We start from the raw sequence: 20,259 nt of genomic DNA, 5'->3' as shown, positions 1-20,259 counted from the left end.
CTCTGGCAACAGCTCTGGTGGACATTCCTGCAGTCAGCATGCCAATTGCACACTTCCTCAAAACATGAGACATCTGTAGCATTGTGTTGTGTAACAAAACTGCACATTTTAAAGTGGCCTTTCATTGTCCCCAGCACAAAGTGCACCTGCATAATGATCATGCCGTTTAATCAGCTTCTTGATATGCCACGCCTGTCAGGTGGATTGATTATCTTGGCAAAGGAGAAATGCTCACTAACAGGGATGTAAACAAATTTGTGCACAAAATTTGAGAGAAATACGCCTTTTGTGCGTATGGAAAATGTCTGGGATTTTTTATTTCAGCTCATGAAACATGGGACCAACACTTTACATGTTGCATTTATATTTTTCTTCAGTGTTTAAGACACAATAAACCATGCAAGTGTTGTCCAGGATGGATATGAATCATGACGTGTGATGACAGTATGGAAAGTGCTCATAATTCTACACTATGGATGTATGAATATATCTTACACTGCATAACGTTATTTATATTTTGTATGAACTGAGGATTTATGAAAGTAAAAATGTTAAACTCACTCGCTGCAGGGTCGGTCAGATAGCTGTAGCGCTTACGCAAAGCTAAGGAGGCAAATGTATGACGTCGGTCTGGTTTTTCAGTCTGCAACAACAAAAACAACAAAATATGTTTTAACATAAAATAAAGATTGGATTTAAAAGTCAAAAAGGTATATTCCCTTTTTTGACATTACGGCCAGAATTTCTCCCATTTTGTGATTTTGAAATCAAATCAAAATGATGCATTTGCAGTGTGGGAGTCCATGTTGTTGAGGTAGTAGGTAATGCAGGTGATTGACTAATAGATCCATGCTTTCCTCTGATTGGATAGATTGAGTGTGACCTTGGTGGCGCGATTTCAAGTGCATTAATCAATCTCATTTTGAAGAAACCCATGCAATATGTGATTATAAGATTTGGAGGACTCCATTGAGATGTCCACAAGCTGACACTAAGAATGCAGCTGATTTCTAAAAGAAATCATCTAAAGAGGAGGACACACTCCATTAGTTATGGATGAATGTTCTTTTAAGATCATGAGACTTAATGTAAATGAAGGAAAACACTGAGATATAGCTATAAACCATTAAACATTCTTGTCATCTTCTGCTGACTATATTGAGTTTTCCTCATGCAACAAATAACTAATTGGTCTTGTAGGTGTCTCCAAAGCATGCACAGAAGATGGCTGAAACCACAACTAAGCTGGAGTACTATGCACTATGGAGCAGTTTATCCACTTCTATCTGCCACCCAAATGCACATCTATATCATTCTATATCTTAAAATAGTGTGGAGGGATGGTGTTTTCTACTAGCCTACTGAACACATATGGAAAGAAAGATATGGAAAATAAGCCAGGGTGTGGTACACAAATTGCTCCTCTTGGCTTGGGATGAGAACTATAATAATAAACCCAGTTGAATTGAACTGTCATTAATGCGTTACACAAAGTCACTTGACTTCTCATCAATGACAGACTACTATCTGCTGCAAAAGCCTCTATACATCCTCAATCAAATAACGACAATCACCACACATTCATATACACTATTGATGCTAGCGTTCACAATAATAAAGCAACGGAAAAACAACAAAGCAGTCCATGTGATGAACAATCATGTATTTACCTCATCATCAGGATCAGACTCCATCATGTCCTGGTGGTTCCCAAGATGCATTGCAAACAAGGGGAAAGATGACACAATGGACAGCGGGTGGTTTATAATAGGTGTGGGTGGAAATAAACATCAGGAAATGAGAATGAAGCAGCTGAGGGCAGCAAACCATATTGGCATGGAAAAGGCTGTGGAAATAACTAGTCCACAGGCCACCAACGACCCAGAAAAGCAGCAAAAGGAACAGCAATGTCAATCAGAGTTTTTGAACACCGCATAGAGAAACAAAAAGAGAAATGCCACCATAACGTATTACTCTTCCACACTTTGAGTGAGGTAAATCAGTAATATAATGTGTATGACTGAATGTGTGTTTTGTGGGGGCATATAATTGGCATTGGCAAAAATACGGATAAAAGACACAAGCAGCAGGCATTCTAACCAAACGGAGGTCAACCTCTCCACTCTGCTGCTGTTACTGTACTTTGTCGTTCAATTCATTTACATGAGGATGACATGATATGGCCCAGAGGAAACATCATTCACATATCCAGCCTACCTTATTATGAGTTGGCAGTGTGATATTCAAATTACATATGGCAGTCTGTGGAAGACCTTTAGTGGTTTTTGGCTCTTTCAAGAATGAGAGTCGACCGCATGGTTCTTGGCCCATGTCTCTGACCTAAGGAGCAAAAAAACATGTACTATAAAAAAAGATATAATTTTTATACAAGATCTAAAATAAGAGCATAAGGACATTATTTTCTTGGTGCTGAAAAAAGGCCATGAGCATTAGAGCTTACAACATGTCAGCAAGTTTGAAGGACGATCATCCTCTCGCATACCACTATAATAGAAAAGTGTGACCTTATTACATATAAGAGGAGGATGAAAATGTGATTCTACCTTCACATTGAAAGGAAGCCGGTTCTCTTTGAAAGAGAAGAAGTTGAAGATCAGCTGCTGCCCACTCTTGGTAAGAGGAGATAAGTTGCCATAGCAATCCACATGGATAGGCTTGCCCTCCAAGACCTGTAAAATCATTATCAACAATAGCATGTCAATTCAGATAAACCATGTATCTGTGCTTGTGTCTACCTGTGTCAACATATTTTGTGTATGTGTGCGTGTGGGTGCAAATCAGACCCACCTCGATGTCCTTGCTCCTGGCCACCTCTTCAAAGTTCTCCTGTTGTTCCAGAGTCTTGTCCACTTTGTCGTCCGTCATGCAGAAGCAGCGGAGGCGTGACTCCACAGGATCGTTCATCTTGGCAAACACCACAAACTTGGCCAGGTACGGCACACAGATCAGCTCCCGGTATAGCTGAGAGGCCAGACCGACCGTCTCAGGAGTCTGGTGACAGTCTGCAAGCCAGAACCTGGAGGTAAGGGAAAAACGGAGGTGATGAGTAAAGATTAATATGTATGTTGAAGCCAATCAGAGAGTATCTTTGGCAAGAGCTTGGTTGAGGGGACCATAAACATTATAATGCATACAAAGCTTCACAAAGCTTTTTTGATAACAATTGATCTAAATCAGGGCTCTCCAACCCTGTTCCTGGAGAACTACTCTCCTGTAGGTTTTTGCTCCAACCCTAATCTAGCGCAACTGATTCTAATAATTAGCTGGTTGATAAGCTGAACCAGGTTAGTTTAGCTACAGGAGGGTAGTTCTGCAGGAATAGGGTTGGACTTACCAATGAGCGGGTGGCTACACTTTCCATACAGAGGCCGCATTATAGCTTACAACTCCCTAGAGCCGTTTTTTAAATTTAATTAGCTTTTTTTTTTTTTTTTCATCAACATCTGTCCGTCTAGATACAGTGCCTTTAGAAAGTATTCATACCTCTTGACTTATTCCACATTTTGTTGTGTTTCAGCCTGAATTCAAAATGGGTTAAATATATATCTACACACAATACCCTATAATGACAGTGAAAACATGTTTTAAGAGATTTTTTCAAATGTATTGAAAATGAAATACAGAAATACACTACATGACCAAAAGTATGTGGACACCTGCTTGTCAAACATCTCATTCCAAAATCATGGGCATTAATATGGAGTTGGTCCCCCTAAGCTGCTATACCAGCATCCACTCTTCTGGGAAGGCTTTCCACTAGATGTTAGAACATTGCTGCGGGGACTTGCTTCCATTCAGAAACAAAAGCATTAGTTAGGTCGGGCACTGATGTTGGGCGATTAAGCCTGGCTTGCAGTCGGCGTTCCAATTCATCCCAAAGGTGTTCGATGGGGTTGAGGTCATGGCTCTGTGCAGGCCAATCAAGTTCTTCCACACCAATCTCGACAAACCATTTCTGTACGGACCTCGCTTTGTGTACGGGGGCATTGTCATGCTGAAAAAGGAAGGGTCTTCCCCAAACTGTTGCCACAAAGTTGGAAGCATAGAATATTCTAGAATGTCATTGCGTGCTGTAGCGTTAAGATTTCCCTTCACTGGAACTAAGGGGCCTAGCCCAAACCATGAAAAACAGCCCCAGACCATTATTCTTCCTCCACCAAACTTTACAGTTGGCACTATGCAATCGGGCAGGTAGCGTTCTCCTGGCATCTGCCAAACCCAGATTAGTCTGTCGGACTGCCAGATGGTGAAGCGTGATTCATCACTCCAGAGAACGCGTTTCCACTGCTCCAGAGTCCAACGGCGGCGAGCTTTACACCAATTACAGCCGACGCTTGGTATTGCACATGGTGATCTTAGGCTTGTGTGCAGCTGCTCGGCCATGAAAACCCATTTCATGAAGCTCCTGACAAACACTTCTTGTGCTGACGTTGCTTCCAGAGGCAGTTTGGAACTCAGTAGTGAGTGTTGCAACCGAGGACGATTTTTACGCACTATGCGCTTCAGCACTCAGCGTTCCAGTTCTGTGAGCTTGTGTGGCCTCCCACTTCACGGCTGAGCCGTTGTTGCTCCTAGATGTTTCCACTCCACAATAACAGCACTTACAGTTGACCGTGGCAGCTCTAGCAGGGCAGAAATTTGACTAACTGACTTGTTGGGAAGTTGGCATCCTATGATGGTGCCGCGTTGAAAGTCACTGAGCTCTTCTGTAAGGCCATTATACTGCCAATGTTTGTCTATTTTTTATTATTATTTTTTTAACCTTTATTTAACCAGGTAAGCCAGTTGAGAACAAGTTCTCATTTACAACTGCGACCTGGCCAAGATAAAGCAAAGCAGTGCGATAAAAACAACAACACAGAGTTACATATGGGGTAAAAAAACATAAAGTCAATGAAATACAACAGAAAATATATATACAGTGTGTGCAAATGTAGCAAGTTATGGAGGTAAGGCAATAAATAGGCTATAGTGCAAAATTATTACAATTAGTATTAACACTGGAATGCTAGATGTGCAAGAGATTATGTGCAAGTAGAGATACTGGGGTGCAAAAGAGCAAAATAAATAACAATATAGGGATGAGGTAGTTGGGTGGGCTAATTTCAGATGGGCTGTGTACAGGTGCAGTGATCGGTAAGGTGCTCTGACAACTGATGCTTAAAGTTAGTGAGGGAGATAAGAGTCTCCAGCTTCAGAGATTTTTGCAATTCGTTCCAGTCATTAGCAGCAGAGAACTGGAAGGAATGGCGGCCAAAGGAGGTGTTGGCTTTGGGGATGACCAGTGAGATATACCTGCTGGAGCGCAGACTACGGGTGGGTGCTGCTATGGTGACCAATGAGCTAAGATAAGGCGGGGATTTGCCTAGCAGTGATTTATAGATGGCCTGGAGCCAGTGGGTTTGACAACGAACATGTAGTGAGGACCAGCCAACAAGAGACTATATGAGATTGCATGACAGTGTGCTCGATTGTATACACCTGTCAGCAATGGTTGTGGCTGAAATAGCCGAATCCACTAATTTGAAAGGGTGTCCACATACTTTTGTATATATAGTGTATCTCATTTACATAAGTAATCACACCCCTGAGTCAATACATGTTAGAATCACCTTTGGCAGCGATTATAGCTATGAGTCTTTCTGGGTAAGTCTCTAAGTGCTTTGCACACCTGTATTGTACTATATTTGCGCACATTATTATTTAAAAAAGCTCTGGCAAGTTGGTTGTTGATCATTGCTAGAGAGTCACTTTCATGTCTTGCCATAGATTTTCAAGCCGATTTAAGTCAAAACTGTAAATAGGCCAATCAGGAACATTCAATGTCGTCTTGGTAAGCAAATCCAGTGTATATTTGGCCTTGTGTTTTAGGTTATTGTCCTGCTGAAAGGTGTATTTGTCTCCCAGTGTCTGTTGGAAAGCAGATGGAACCAGGTTTCCCTCTAGGATTTTGCCTGTGCTTAGCTCTAATCTATTTATTTTTATCCTAAAAAACTCCCTCGTCCTTGCCGATGACAAGCATACCAATAACATGATGGAGCCACTACCATGCTCAAAAATATGTAGAATGGTACTCAGTGATGTGTTGTGTTGGATTTGCCCCAAACATAACGCTTTGTATTCAGGACATAAAGTTAATTTCTTTGCCACATTTTTTGCAGTTTTACTTTAGTGCCTTATTGCAAACAGGATGCATGTTTTGGAATATTTGTATTATGTACAGGCTCCCTTCTTTTCACTCTGTCATTTAGGTTAGTATTGTAGAGTAACTACAATGTTGTTGATTGTGGTCCTCTGTAGCTCAGCTGGTAGAGCACGGCGCTTGTAACGCCAAGGTAGTGGGTTCGATCCCCGGGACCACCCATACACAAAAATGTATGCACGCATGACTGTAAGTCGCTTTGGATAAAAGCGTCTGCTAAATGGCATATTATTATATTATCCATCCTCAGTTTTCTCCTATCACAGCAATTAAACTCTGTAATTGTTTTAAGTCACCATTGGCCTCATGGTGAAATCCCTGAGTGGTTTCCTTCCTCTCCGGCAACTGAGTTAGGAAGGACGCCTGCATCTTTGCAGTGACTGGGTGTATTGATACACCATCCAAAGTGTAAGTAAGTACTAACTTCACCATGCTCAAAGGGTTATTCAATGTCTGCTTTTTTTGTTGTTGCCAATAGGTCCCCTTCTTTGCGAGTCATTGGAAAAACTCCCTGGTCTTCGTGGTTGAATCTGTGTTTGAAATTCATTGCTTGACTGAGGGACCATACAGATACATATGTGGGGTACAGAGATTAAGTAGTCATTCAAAAATCATGTTAAGCACTTTTATTGCATACAGAGTGAGTCCATGCAACGTATTATGTGACTTGTTAAGCATATCTTTACTCCTGAACTCATTTAGGCTTGCCATAACAAAGGGGTTGTATACTTATTGACTCAAGACATTTCAGCTTTTCATTTTTTATTAATTAGTAAACATTTCTGAAAACATAATTCCACTTTGACATTATGGGGTATTGTGTGTAGTCCAGTGACACAAAATCTCAATTTAATCAATTTTAAATTCAGGCTGTAATACAACAAAATGTGGAAAAAGTCAAGGGTTTGAATACTTTCTGAAGGTACTGTACCCACATCAATACCCACACATGCAGTCAGAGCCTAGCCTTTTGGGGGCCCTAAGTGACATTTTGTTGGGGGGCCTGTCATGCCAAATAGTGTCCACCTCTGCATCACAATGGGATTCAATTAGCTGTTAGCGTCCATCCTAGGGCCGTTGCTAAAACTTGTCAAATTCTGCCCAGGCTACGTAATGAAAGAAAAAGATCTATAGCGTTCATTGCTATGCTGGTTGCTATGTTCTGAAGGCACGGAAAGAGAGGAGCGTGCAGTCAAAAGACAGGGGAAAATGTGATTGACGTTACATGTTATTTACGAGATGTTTTAACTTGAAATCTCACCGATTATTGGTGGATAAAGTACAAAACATGATGTTTACTTGCTTTCAAAACTTGATCGAAAACCTTGATTTAGCTAGCATGAGCATGCTGCAAGCAAGCATAGATGCTGCAAACGATGGATGCAAACACTACTGTGAATTAAGACCACTTTTCCAAATATCTTTACATAGCTAACTAGCTAAGCTTTGTTTTGTATTGTATTATTTGTGTTTGTAGATAATCAGTTTATTTAAATAGTTATCTCATATACTAAGTAGCCTATGACAAGTGCTATATCAGCTGTAAAATGTTATGGGGAAAGGGTGAACACCATTAATCAATGTTCTGGTCCTGAGTGATCAGATTGTAGCTGGGTACCATTAGAGACATTTGTTTCAGACTATATCTAGAAGTATAGGACATGCTATGGCCTATACCAGGGAAATGCATAATAATAATAATAATAATATGCCATTTAGCAGACGCTTTTATCCAAAGCGACTTACAGTCATGCGTGCATACATTTTTTTTTGTGTATAAGGGGAAGGACCTGTATTAGTAGATCATAGGAAACCCTGTTGCAGTAAGGTTATTGTAGCAATACCAGTGCCTATTGAATACCAATGTATTTGTGTAAATGAATAGATTTCTTGCTGAATTACTACATTCATGATAGGTAGTTTATCTTGTGTTTTCCTTGTTCCATACCAAGCTGCCATGGTGTGGGCCTCTGTCAAACAAATTCCTCCCAGCAGCACCAGAAACGCAAGCTAAGCTTTCAAAAATCACATCAGGAGGTAAGACAACCAGATATTTACCATGTTTACAGCGCACAATTAATTATCTGATTATGTAAATTTTTATTAGCATAATGTCTCAATTACAAGCAGTATGTTGCCCTTCTTTTTTTAAATATCCATTCCTCTGGAATCCCTACAATCACTGCAGTGAGTGCAACTTCAATCACGTCAATCAGTAAATGGTGAGTGACAAACAAGGGAAACATCTCAATAGTCCAAATGGCTTTCTCTCCCATTGTCTTCTTAAGGCGTCTGCATACTAGGTTCGGTTTGCTCCTAGCAGAACTCGGCAAAGTGAACGTCTGTCTCTTCCTTCTCTTCATCCTGTTACTCATTCTCTCCTCTTCCTTCAGACGAAATCCTGTGTCTAGTGACGTCTGATTGTCCAACAACCTGCCCACTCCACCCCATTCCCTTGTCCCTCATATGTCTGACCACTGGCTGCTTTCCCTCCAACTTCAAGACAGCCAGTCGGACCCCTCCTCAAGAAACGAACACTTCTCAAACAGGTATCCTTTCTTTCTTTTCTATCTAAAACTCCATCCATGTTTGGTTTTGATTTGGAGGGTGGTAGCATCTAACAGTTGGATTTCATTATTTCCTGGCCACCGCTCAGTGATGCAAACAACGCATTTATTTTCAGAACCGTCCATGGATATACACTCCGACGTGGAAAAGTGTAGCAAAACAGGCACAGACACAGGTCGGTAAATTAGTCACACGGTGGGTTTGTACAAAAGGTTGCCTTTCTCACAAGTTGTTCTCACTCTACACTGTTAAAAGTAAATGCTTGAAACACATCATCCTGAGATGTTTTGAAACATTATATGGTGTGTTGTATTACCACTTAATCAAGGGACTGGGAGCACTACCGGAAAAGGTTGAAAACACTATTTTGGTGTTTCGAGTTCTGTTTAGTGCAGAATAGAGGTCTTCACGGATCCACCTGTACCTTAATACCCGAGACTCGATCCGGAACCCGAGCGGGTCCAGATCCAGAATTCTAAATAATGTCACAGGTCTGAGTCGGATCTGATTGTCACGGCTCTTGGGTATGTGTAATTTTAACTGACTTGTCCGGAAGGATCCATACAGATCCGAACGCGACTGTTGCAGTAGAGAGAGAGAAATTGTATAATTTATGCTGCTGCTCTTTGCTTATCACGAGAGTCGCGCGTGTAGCTTGTTGTTGTTGTTGGCCAATCATAAGTCATCAAAGCGTCAATAGGCTACAGTCATAGAGCCTCCGTGTGGTGAAAAAGTTAGGGAGATATCTAATCAATGGAAGATGGAATTTAAATGATGGAATTAAAAGTTAAAGGAGAAGGATAGACTAAAATGCCCAAGAGCCAACAGGTAGGCTGCTACTTTATATTTTGAATGGAGTTGTTTGTAACTGTGTAGGACGATAAAACGCATGCAGCCTCAATTAGCCTAGCTAGCTATCTTAACTTCTCCCGGTTTCAGTCAAGACAGGTACTACGTAATCATATTGGATGATAAATAACCTAGCAATGGCAGCTATTAGTCAATTATAGTGCGAGTTGGCTTGGTTGGTAGCTGTCTATCGTCTCTCCCTCCCTCCTCCCTGTGTCACTCGCTCACACTCACAGTGGCCTATACACACAGCATGGCCCCTGCTAGAGCGTCACCTCTCTACTTCCTCTCCCTCAAGGTTTATCAGTTCTGGTAAATAAAGTAGCTTAAAAATTGACTTTTCTGCTGCTTCTCTCACTCGGATCAGACAGACCGGTCTAGTTATAATAATAATAATAATATAATATGCAATTTAGCAGACGCTTTTATCCAAAGCGACTTACAGTTGTCCTCGGGTACGTTCGGAACGGGTCTCTATATTAAAAATGTGTATTTATGCATATTGGGTCCGCATGGGAAAGCCCCAGGTCCATTTCGGGACGGGTACCCGTGAAGGCCTCTAGTGCAGAATTAGATACCTTCTCTTTTGGTGTCATTTCCTCTCTCTAAAATTTCTCAACACTATTATGGTGTTTAGAAGCTTGTCTAGTGCAGAATTAGGTCACTTGTTCTGGAGTATTTTTATATTTAACATTCATTTATGTATCTGATCATTTGCCAGTTTAACCCATTTTGGCAGGCATTGTTGAGCACGGTGCTAAATCCACTAGCAGAGGTTTTACAGCAAGCATGGCAGGATACTGTATTTGCCTCTACCATTAAAAGTTGGATTTGTGGGAATGGGTCGTCTCATCATTGAACGTCATTCTGTCTGACGGTTTTGATATCCATTCATCATGATCCATTACACGGCAAGCTGCTTAATACTAATATAGAAATACACTTTTCTTTTAAAAAACATGCATACAACATTGTGTAAAATAATCATAAAGTAAAATGAAAAATGAATTACCCACAATCCTCAAAAAATTTGGCAAGATAGGAAGTGCAAACTTCCAATGAGTTCAATCACTCAATTTTCTCTATCTTTGGTTATCCTCATACAAGATACTTACATTTTGAGCAACATATTAAGTTGGATTTATTCTTTTTTTTTTCTTGTAAAATGAAATTAACAAATCATTAAAACGGCTTGCATTCATTTTTATTAAGTATATGTTATATGTATTATTATTATTTTTTACCCCAGAATCATTTTTTTTTTTTACATTGTAGCTGTGTGGTTGAGTGTGTAAAATTCCAATGAAATGTACCATCATACTGTCCCAGAAGTCGGGGGTTCAATTCCGGCTTCCACCTGTCCCACTTTCACTCCTTCTCTGTCTCCTCCTGTTTATAATCTGTCTAAATAAAGCATAAAAAAAGGTGGAATTCCACAAAATAATATTCTCCATAGGCCCTTATCATCCTTGGTCCTCTGTTTTTTGACGACCATTTAACTATCTTACCAAAGGCGACCTTCTACCTACAAAGTTCTGCTATTGTATTCCAGCAGCACTTCCCTTCCTTTTTGTCTACACATTTATTCATGCTCTTATGTTGATCGAATTTAAATCTGAGGTAAAATTTTGTAACATGCAATATCAAGAGTAATGCAGTCATCTCCTGATTAGTGAGTGAATGCATGTGTTTATGTACAGTACATAGTGCATATACTTAAATGCAGACTCAGTGATATGACATGACCACAAGCAGTAGTGTGAGATATTGCAAAGTGAGGGCAAAGCAAATGGCTGCACTTGTTAATGGTAAGCATCTGTGCATGTGCCCAGGAGTTTTTCCTCATTCTCCTGCAGCATGATAGTTATGTGACAGCAGTCAGTAATTATGTGATTATGTGGCTCTTTTAAAAATGTTCTTCCTCGCATCCTCTCTTCTCGCCTCCTCAGAATGCATTGGAGGAGAATGTTTGAGACGAGGAATCTCGGATATTGTCCTCCAATCCGTTTTGAAAAGGAGGCGAAGAGAGAGGACGGGAGGAAGACAAATTGAGAAAGAGCCCTGAATCCCAAATCAATCCCTAGCCCTTACACCCTACATACTTGTGTATACCTGAGCAGGTTGAATAGGTGTAAGCAATATGGTGACACTTCTACCTTGACTATCAGAGGGTAAGATGGAGCTACTGAAGCCCTGAGTGTGTGAGTGTACTACTGCCTCCAAGAACTGCATGTTCGACATGTCAGAGAAGCATGTTTGTTCTACATAACATATTTCTATCTGAATGTTCCAAAACATTGTGTCCTGCTGAACGCACCCCTGACCTACCTGTAACCTGTGTGTTTTCTTTCTGCATCCTTCTACTCCTCTGTCTCCTCCCCTTTCCCCTTGTCCTCTGCTCCTATTCTCCAGGATCTAGGGGTTCTGCCATGCTCCGAGCAGCCTACCGTATCCCTTCCCCAGACCTTGATCCACCTGATGTCCTCCATGACCACCCACCCTCCAAGATCCCACTTTTCATTACATTATCTACAGCAGTGGTCACCAACCTTTTCTGAGTCAAGATCACTTTGTGAGTCAAAATGCAAGCCGAGATCTACCGCTCAGATTTGTATTAAACATGACTTAAAAAGCGTAAGCCTATGCAACATTAACCAATTAAAAAACAGTTCTGTAGCAATGAAGTTTGTGCAGCAGTCTAAAAGCCCAATACATTATTAATACATATTGGCTATGCTTGAATTGCCCCTGCCAATATTGTTCTTCTCAGACCATTTTGAAATGATATTTTACAATTTTAGGTATATGATCACACTGCTAATAGATCATTTGCTATATTACTTGTCATGCACAGCTTAATAATTAGCTATTTGTTTTACTGGACTGATGGCCTGCATCTCATGGTCAGTCTGAGGGGAGGGAGGGAGCAGCGGTGAGGTTGCATCTCACCTGACTCACCGTCCCGCCACTCTCCCTCCCTCCGCTGAGAAAAGAGGGGACAGTCTTCCAGCTGATGGCGAAACTCAAGTCGCACTGCATTATTTCTGCCTCATGCACCAATTCACGTTGTTACTCCTATGACCAGAGAAAGTGAAATATTCCTCGATATTAAAAAAGACACAAGCCGCTAATAATAACAAGCTTATCAGAACACTTTGCTATACTCATTCATTGCAGCTGCAGTGCTGGTAGTAGCGTGAGTACAATTAGGGAGAACGCACATTTATGGCTTATAAAAGTGTTGACAGAGCTGAATAACAACTTAAACATGAACTTACTCATAAAAACATCCAGCTCTTTGCTGTATTTGCACCTACCGCCAACAGAGCGAAAAAAAAAAAATCGACCAGGAATGCCTTGGAGATCGACCAGTCGATCGCGATCGACCAGGAATGCCTTGGAGATCGACCAGTCGATCGCGATCGACCAGGAATGCCTTGGACATCGACCAGTCGGTCGCGATCGACCAGGAATGCCTTGGAGATCGACCAGACGATCGCGATCGACCAGGAATGCCATGGAGATCGACCAGACGATCGCGATCGACCAGGAATGCCTTGGAGATCGACCAGACGATCGCGATCGACCAGGAATGCCTTGGAGATCGACCAGTCGCTCGCGATTGACCAGGAATGCCTTGGAGATCGACCAGACGATCGCGATTGACCAAGAATGCCTTGGAGATCGACCAGTTGGTGACAACTGATCTACAGCTACTGTTATTGTCATCTAATCTGCTAAGAAACTGTGCTTGCCATATCATCCTGGGCACAGTGAGATACACAGATACACTACATACACTAGCACTGCAAACACTCAGTCTCCCTCTTCAAGTCCCCCTTCTGAGACTGGCTGCCTGTTGAGGGAAAGTGACGGGCAGAACCACCCGTAGCACCCACTTCCTCTTTATCCCACACGCTAGAACTGAGAGATACAAAACAAATCACCCATACCCTACTTCTGCCAAGACTCTTTGAGGATCCCCCTCTCTCATATTATGTACTTTACTTGTCATTCATACTTCTGTTTTCTCAACTAAATTGTATTTTATTGTTTATGTGTTGATGTTAGCCTATACTCATGTATTTCAGTCTATAACTTCCATGTGGGTATATTAAATAAAATGAACAAGTTCATGACACACTTGTTCCACAAAAAGAGCAACGTTTTCATATTTCAATCTTAAATATTGCCAAGTTGGGTTTCTCAGGGTGTTCATTTAATTAATTAATTGTTGTAAATCCCTTTTTGTTATTTGTGAGTTCAACATTATTCAAATGTCTGTTGTGTCCTGCATTATATTCAACCACAAGTGTACTACTGTAGTACTGAGCTAAGCCTATGCCATGTGGTGGAGGAAGGGAGATCAGAAAAAATAGAGTATGGACTAATAGCATACTTTAGTGAAAGACTAGACAAGGGGAGTGAAGCTCTAAATAAAGACATGCCAGCCAGATGAGCCAGTGTATGAATTGAACTGATTTTCACACAAATTAAATAATAATAGCTGCATAGTAGCTCACTTCACACTCTGAAAGGTAGCTTAATGTGCAGTTGACACGTTTTCTTTGTGTCACGACTTCCGCCGAGGCTGCCTCCCCTCCTTGTTCGGGAAGGCTTCGGCGTTCGTCGTCACCGGCTTACTAGCCACTGCCGCACCATATATCATCATTCCATTTGTCTTGTCTTGTCAATCACACACACCTGGTTCTTATCCCCTTATTAGTCCGTGTATAGGTGTTCCCTCTGCCCCACTTGTCCTTGTGGGTGATTGTTAATTCGTGAGAGTAGTGTAGCTCGGTGGAGCTACTCGTACATTGTTATTGCCGGGGTAGATGTTTCCCCTGTGCCTGTTATTGTTGGAGCTACCATTACCTTGTATTGCCAGGGTAGATTTTCCCCTGTGCCTGTTTCGTTTGTCGCTATCCAGCGCTATTTGTGTACGACGGAATAAACTCTGCATTCGGTGATTACCCTCCTGCGCCTGACTCCTTCTATCACACTCATCACAATTTGCTATTTCGAATTGCATCTTGTTGAAATGTTAACAAGGTATTCAAAAGTAGATTGAAATAATGTATTCATATTATTAGCTAAACAAAACAAACAAAAATTGTTGTTTGGAAATCAGCTTTGTTTACATAGCGGGGATTTAAAGAACGTCCATTTGGCTATAATGATCTCCAAAATCCGAAGCATTAGCTCATCACACTGTTGATCAACCAACGGACGCTAACAGCTAATCGAATCCCCCCCCACCTTGACAGCAGAGAAAACATTTTGTTTTTAGAGTTAATTTCCTTTTGCCATGGCGCGTTGAGAGAATGTTGCAGTTAACTGGTTGTGAGCATATGAGAAAACATGGCCTTACCTGGCTGACACATTTGTCGTGAAGGAAACACAGTCTGTGACAAAGGACAGGGGAGTGGTCCCTGTGATGTCCTCCCACTGGGCAGGAGATGTTCCACCTGGATGGAAAACCACGAGAAAAGACAAATCCCCATCCCTGGTTAACCTCTCTTCCACCTACTGCAAACCCTGTCCTTCCATCCTGTCTCCAAGTAGGAGTGAACCTTGTTATCATTGACGGTCTGAACCAATTTCAATAGAGGTATGTTCTCAGCTACAAAGGTTGTTCAGAACATCCTGATGGACTTGCCTGTGATGCTGCAGAGGAGGCGCAGGCAGGGGGTGGAGTCCCCCCTATGTCCACTGGGGTGGCCGTCTGCAGATCGGGGCGGGACAGGGATCGTCATGGTAATGGGCTTGTGGAACTTCCTCCTCCTGGGCTCCACAGTAACGATAGGGCTGAAGGTGGCCCTGTTGCCGAGGAGATTCCTAACCATGTCGTCTGGGACGGGCTGAGCCTGCAGGGAGGGGGGGGGGGATGAAAGAGATGAATCAATGTTCTCTCATTTGTTCAAATTAGCATAATACATGACAAAAGCCATAATCCTTTACAAAGTCATGTTAAAATAAATCTCAATAGGATGAAGGTAGCCAACTCATCATCAATCAAAATCATGCTCTCAGCTCAAAAGTTGGACAATTTGACTAAAACCTTAAAGCTTAACACAAAACAAAGACTAATGGAGTTTCTAAACAATACAGCTAACTGATTGATTTGGCTTTCAGACCTGCAGTCCAACACGTATCTTCTTGGTGAGCGCTCCCTGTGGGAACGAGGCCTGGACCATGGGCACTGTCTGGCTGGACAGAGTCCCGCCCTCTGGACCCATGTGGTTACTCTCCTGCTTGATCCTGGACACCACCGCAAAGTACTGGGGGAAGTCCCTGGTGATGATCCGACAGATCCGCTTCTTCTCCAGCTCAGCATTGCTGTCCAGTTCTTTTGGATAACACATTAACAAATATAGATGGATGATGGATATTCAATATGTTATGTATGTCTGAATGACGAAGGAATGATTGGATGTGTCAGAGAGGGTATTCAATTACATTAGCAATGTTGACCTGAAATAATAACAATAATAATAATAATAATAATATTAATAATTCATTTAATTTGTAAAGCACTTTTCTCACACCCGAGGTGCAATAAAAAATAAAAAATAAAAACTGTAATAAAAACTATCCAAAACACAGAACATAGAACACATGCAACAAGCAAATCTATTTACAGGTGTCAATGCAGATGTCATGCTGTGTGTAACATACCTTCGTCCATCCCGTTCAGAATGTCCGTGATGTCACTTGGATGGCAGTCGTACTGGTGTTCCTTCCATGTGTCACCGTTGTCGCTCCTGAGTACGATCAGCTCCCTCTCCTTCCCCCTCATGGAGCCAAAATGAGGAATCTCCACGATCACAGGGCTAGAATGGAACAGAGCACCCAGAGATAGTTCAGAGCCCCCTTAGAGCCAAAAAGGTGGATCTTCACATTCAAATAGCAAAAATAGTATAGAGCAATGTTTTTGATCCTGGGGACCTAGCACTACACAGTTGATTCAAATGATCAACTCATCATCAAGCTTTGATAATTTGAATCAGCTATGTAGTGTTAAGGCAAAAACTAAAATGTGCACCCCCCAGGACAAGGATTAATAAACACTGGTATAGAGATAAGAGAAAACCTACCCCAGAAACTGGGCTCCTGCGGGGCCGACCTCCACCAGCCGGCTGACCAGGCCCTCTCCCTCCACCATGGGCGGGGGGTAGGCTAGCTTGTGCCTCTTGGCCAGGCGGCAGGTGATGCGGGTGGGAGCCGTGCACTTCCGGGGCGGGATGATGATACGCATGCCGTTGCTTCGGCTTCCTCTCATGGACCCCCCACGAGCATCCACCATGAAGCTAACCAGGAATCTGCCGGCGCAGAAATACAAATATTAGACCAGAAAGGGTGACACGGGAAGAGAGAGAGAGAGGCCATAACCACTGACACTTGAGATGGACGAATCCCATGCTGTGACCACCGTACACCCAAACACTCCGAAAAGAGAGAGAGAGTGGAAAGAAAATACTAGAGAAAGAGAGAGAGAGATAGACAGAGAGAGAGGAGATGGTGCTTCGAGTTCTCAAACTTGGCAGGTCTCACCTCTGACTCTTAACAATGTAACCTCAAGACACCGACTCTGTAAAGAACTCGGAGGTGATGTAATAGGGAAAAGGTGAGTTTCCTGCCAAGATCAATTACACTGAAGCAGTGATCAGTGATCTATATTAAACACCTTCACAAATGTTTCACCCCGAGTAGAAACTCAATTAAATCACAAATGAAAGGATGTGTTAGCTTCTACTAAATAAGTGCAGTTTGGGCATCCCATTAATTGTGGAAACTATTACCAGTAGTATTAAGCTATTAGTAGAACGAACAAGGGAATGTTTAAATTGAAATGCCTCATATAGTATGCCAGCTGTTAAAGGTAGACTCAGCGAAATGACGTTGCCGCAGATATTGAGTTGAGCGAGATGCCAGACTTTGCTCTCACACAGTCACACACAGTATCTGCGCATGTGCACGGGTTCGCTTCACGCTGTTCACAGCGTGGTAGCCAGGGCAACAAAACAGCGGAGATGTTCAGCCTCGCACTTCAACGCTCTTAGTTGTTGTGGAAATGGTTTACTTTTTGCATCTATGTCATATCGGTATCTACCTAAAGCCATAAAACCTTACCTAATAAAGATACCCTACATTTTCATTCAGCATGACATGCTGATCTAAGATGGCTGAGTTGTTACAGGAACCATTACATTTAAATGTTTAGTCATTTAGCAGATGCTCTTATCCAGAGCGACTTACAGGAGCAATTAGGGTTAAGTGCCTTGCTCAAGGGCACATTGACAGATTTTTCACCTAGTCGGCTCGGGGATTAGAACCAGCGACCTTTCGGTTACTGGCACAACGCTCTTACCCACTAAGCTACCTGCCGCACCATGTCTGACCTAAAACCATACCCAATGTTCTGTACAGTAAAGTGGTGTATTTGACTGTTCACATAGGATGCGTTTACACAGGCAGACGAATTCTGATCTTTTTTCCACTAATTTGTCTTTTGAACAATCACATCAGATCTTTTCACATCATATATTTGTCAGAGCTGATCTGATTGGTCAAAAATATCAGAATTGGGCTGCCTTTGTAAACGCAGCCATAGTATGTTTGCCTAAGCATGGCATCGTCTGTGTGTGCACTGTGCAGACCTGCTCATATATTTTTTTAGGGGCTTTATCCATAAATGCACTGTGAGATGGCACCTTAGTGAAAAAATCCTAAACACATCACTAGTACTACAGCTACACAGTGTAGATGAGAGACCAGACCACACAGATGACACAAGCACAGGAACAAAAGAGGAAAGAAGAAGTAGTGGAAACTGTGACATCACTGTGACATCATGGTGACATCACCAGACACAATCATCACCTGGAGTCATACTGAGGGAGCGGGGAGGACAAGCTGCAAAATAAAGACCAAAACAATGCAGGAGGCAAAAAACTAGATTTAGTAATACAGCACAATCAATTTAGTTTTTTAGGGTCTGATGCATTTCGCCATATAAGGCAAAAAAAGCATAAAAAGATGGTACAGAAATAAAAGAGAGGGACTGAAATACAGGAGAACTGGAAAAATGTAGGGCATTGAAAGGGGCAGAAACCCCAGTACACGAGACCTGACAAAACACAAAATATCTTCCATCTGTACTGGGCCCAGGACATTGGACTGTCAAGAGCATTTCCAATAAGACTAAATCATGTAGTCTACAGTGCAAGTCCATTACGTACTATACGTGAGGGTGACTTCCCTCAAACTATTCATCACTGCGGCTCAGCAAAATGAAATTGCACAAGAGACTGCAGAAAGGAAAACCTCATAACAGTATTTCACTGCAGACAACTGCTAGCTGGGTCTTTGTTGGGCTGATCAAATAGAGTATGTAGAGTAACATTCTCCTGTGTTTGGATTAGCAGTAGGCCCTGTCTGGCATGGCTAGAGCTAGCTGTGGCTTGGTGTCAGACTGGTTGGGAGATGGCTGGTTCTTACCCTGAGTGAATGGGGCTAGACACAGTGTTGCTGTGGTCCATGGTGTCTGGGGTCCAGCTGTAGCGCCTCAGACACTCTGCATCGTAGTCTCGGGTTATAGCCAGGTGCTGTGGAAGAGCAAATGCAGGAGGAGGGTCAACAGTTGAGTTATGAAGGAGACTTAATGGTTTCTGACCTAATCTGACGGTGACCCTCACTGATCTACAGACAGACATAAGAGGTGACACGTTTAATGACCTTCTGCATTCCTAACACACAATAAGAGAATATGACCCCTTACCCCTACAGACAAGTGATCTAACAGGACTCATAAAGTCTCTCACAGAAACATGTTTTTGTCATCTAAAACATTCAATATCACTTCTAAGAAACATGCTGAATATGATTAACAATTTGAACCACAAGAAGTGGTAAACGTCCAACTGAAACAATAATTTGTTTGTATAAAAATGAATCATGGGAATTTACAGTGACCAGACGTCACATGGGGAAATAAATAACTATTTACCTCACTAAGATGAGGACCAATGAACGGAATGAGAATTTCAGAGCTCAAACAAACAAATACGAATGGAGCCAGAGAGATGGTCATGGAGAGTGAGCAGAGCGAGGAAACCATCTATTGACATCATATACCTTATTGAGAGGGTCAACCAAGTAGGAAAGGTCTTTACAGACACTCTGAAGCTTTAGTGGAAAAAGCACAAGACACATCTGTTTAATCAGTTTTAACAACCAATTTGGAGGAAACTCTTTTTTTACAATGTGAGAAAACAAGATTTTACATGCATTCTAATACAAGGCTCCTCTTTGACCCAAATGTGTTTGTCGAACATGATGTCAGTGAAGTTGCAAATATTGTTTACAGTGCATCAGGTTAAAGTTCCTGTTTTAGATCCTGCATTGTGATCACCAAAAAATGTTTTAGGACAAACACTGCAGTGGGGATTTCCCAAGGCAGCTGGAAACCTTAAAGAGGCCACAGGGAATTTTGAATAAGCTCTTACATTAATTGTCCTACACAGCCTCAGCACTGTAAGTGCCAAACATAAACTAAACTAACGAAAAAGCCTAAAATAGGCACTTGGAAATAAAATGTAACCACGATCCAGGGGGAG

General features: G+C 41.9%; 1 protein-coding gene across 1 annotated transcript in view; it reads right to left on the bottom strand.

Annotated features, from left to right (window-relative positions):
- The window catches only part of LOC311130034 (ankyrin-3-like), a 94,003-nt gene that overhangs the window by 21,174 nt on the left and 52,570 nt on the right, over positions 1-20,259 (bottom strand). Inside the window, exons 26-36 of the mRNA XM_084162651.1 lie at positions 19,142-19,248; positions 16,738-16,962; positions 16,319-16,473; positions 15,778-15,989; positions 15,300-15,507; positions 15,012-15,108; positions 2,809-3,037; positions 2,565-2,690; positions 2,218-2,340; positions 1,671-1,700; positions 562-643 (exon numbers count right to left, since the gene is read on the bottom strand). Coding sequence (XP_084018777.1) covers positions 562-643; positions 1,671-1,700; positions 2,218-2,340; positions 2,565-2,690; positions 2,809-3,037; positions 15,012-15,108; positions 15,300-15,507; positions 15,778-15,989; positions 16,319-16,473; positions 16,738-16,962; positions 19,142-19,248 — 1,594 coding nt within the window. The remainder of the gene's footprint in view (positions 1-561; positions 644-1,670; positions 1,701-2,217; positions 2,341-2,564; positions 2,691-2,808; positions 3,038-15,011; positions 15,109-15,299; positions 15,508-15,777; positions 15,990-16,318; positions 16,474-16,737; positions 16,963-19,141; positions 19,249-20,259) is intronic.

Source organism: Coregonus lavaretus (assembly GCF_964263955.1).
Source record: "Coregonus lavaretus genome assembly, chromosome: 1".
Lineage (NCBI taxonomy): Eukaryota > Metazoa > Chordata > Actinopteri > Salmoniformes > Salmonidae > Coregonus > Coregonus lavaretus.
Note: the sequence above shows the minus strand (reverse complement) of the source record. Positions and strands in the feature narration are given on the sequence as shown.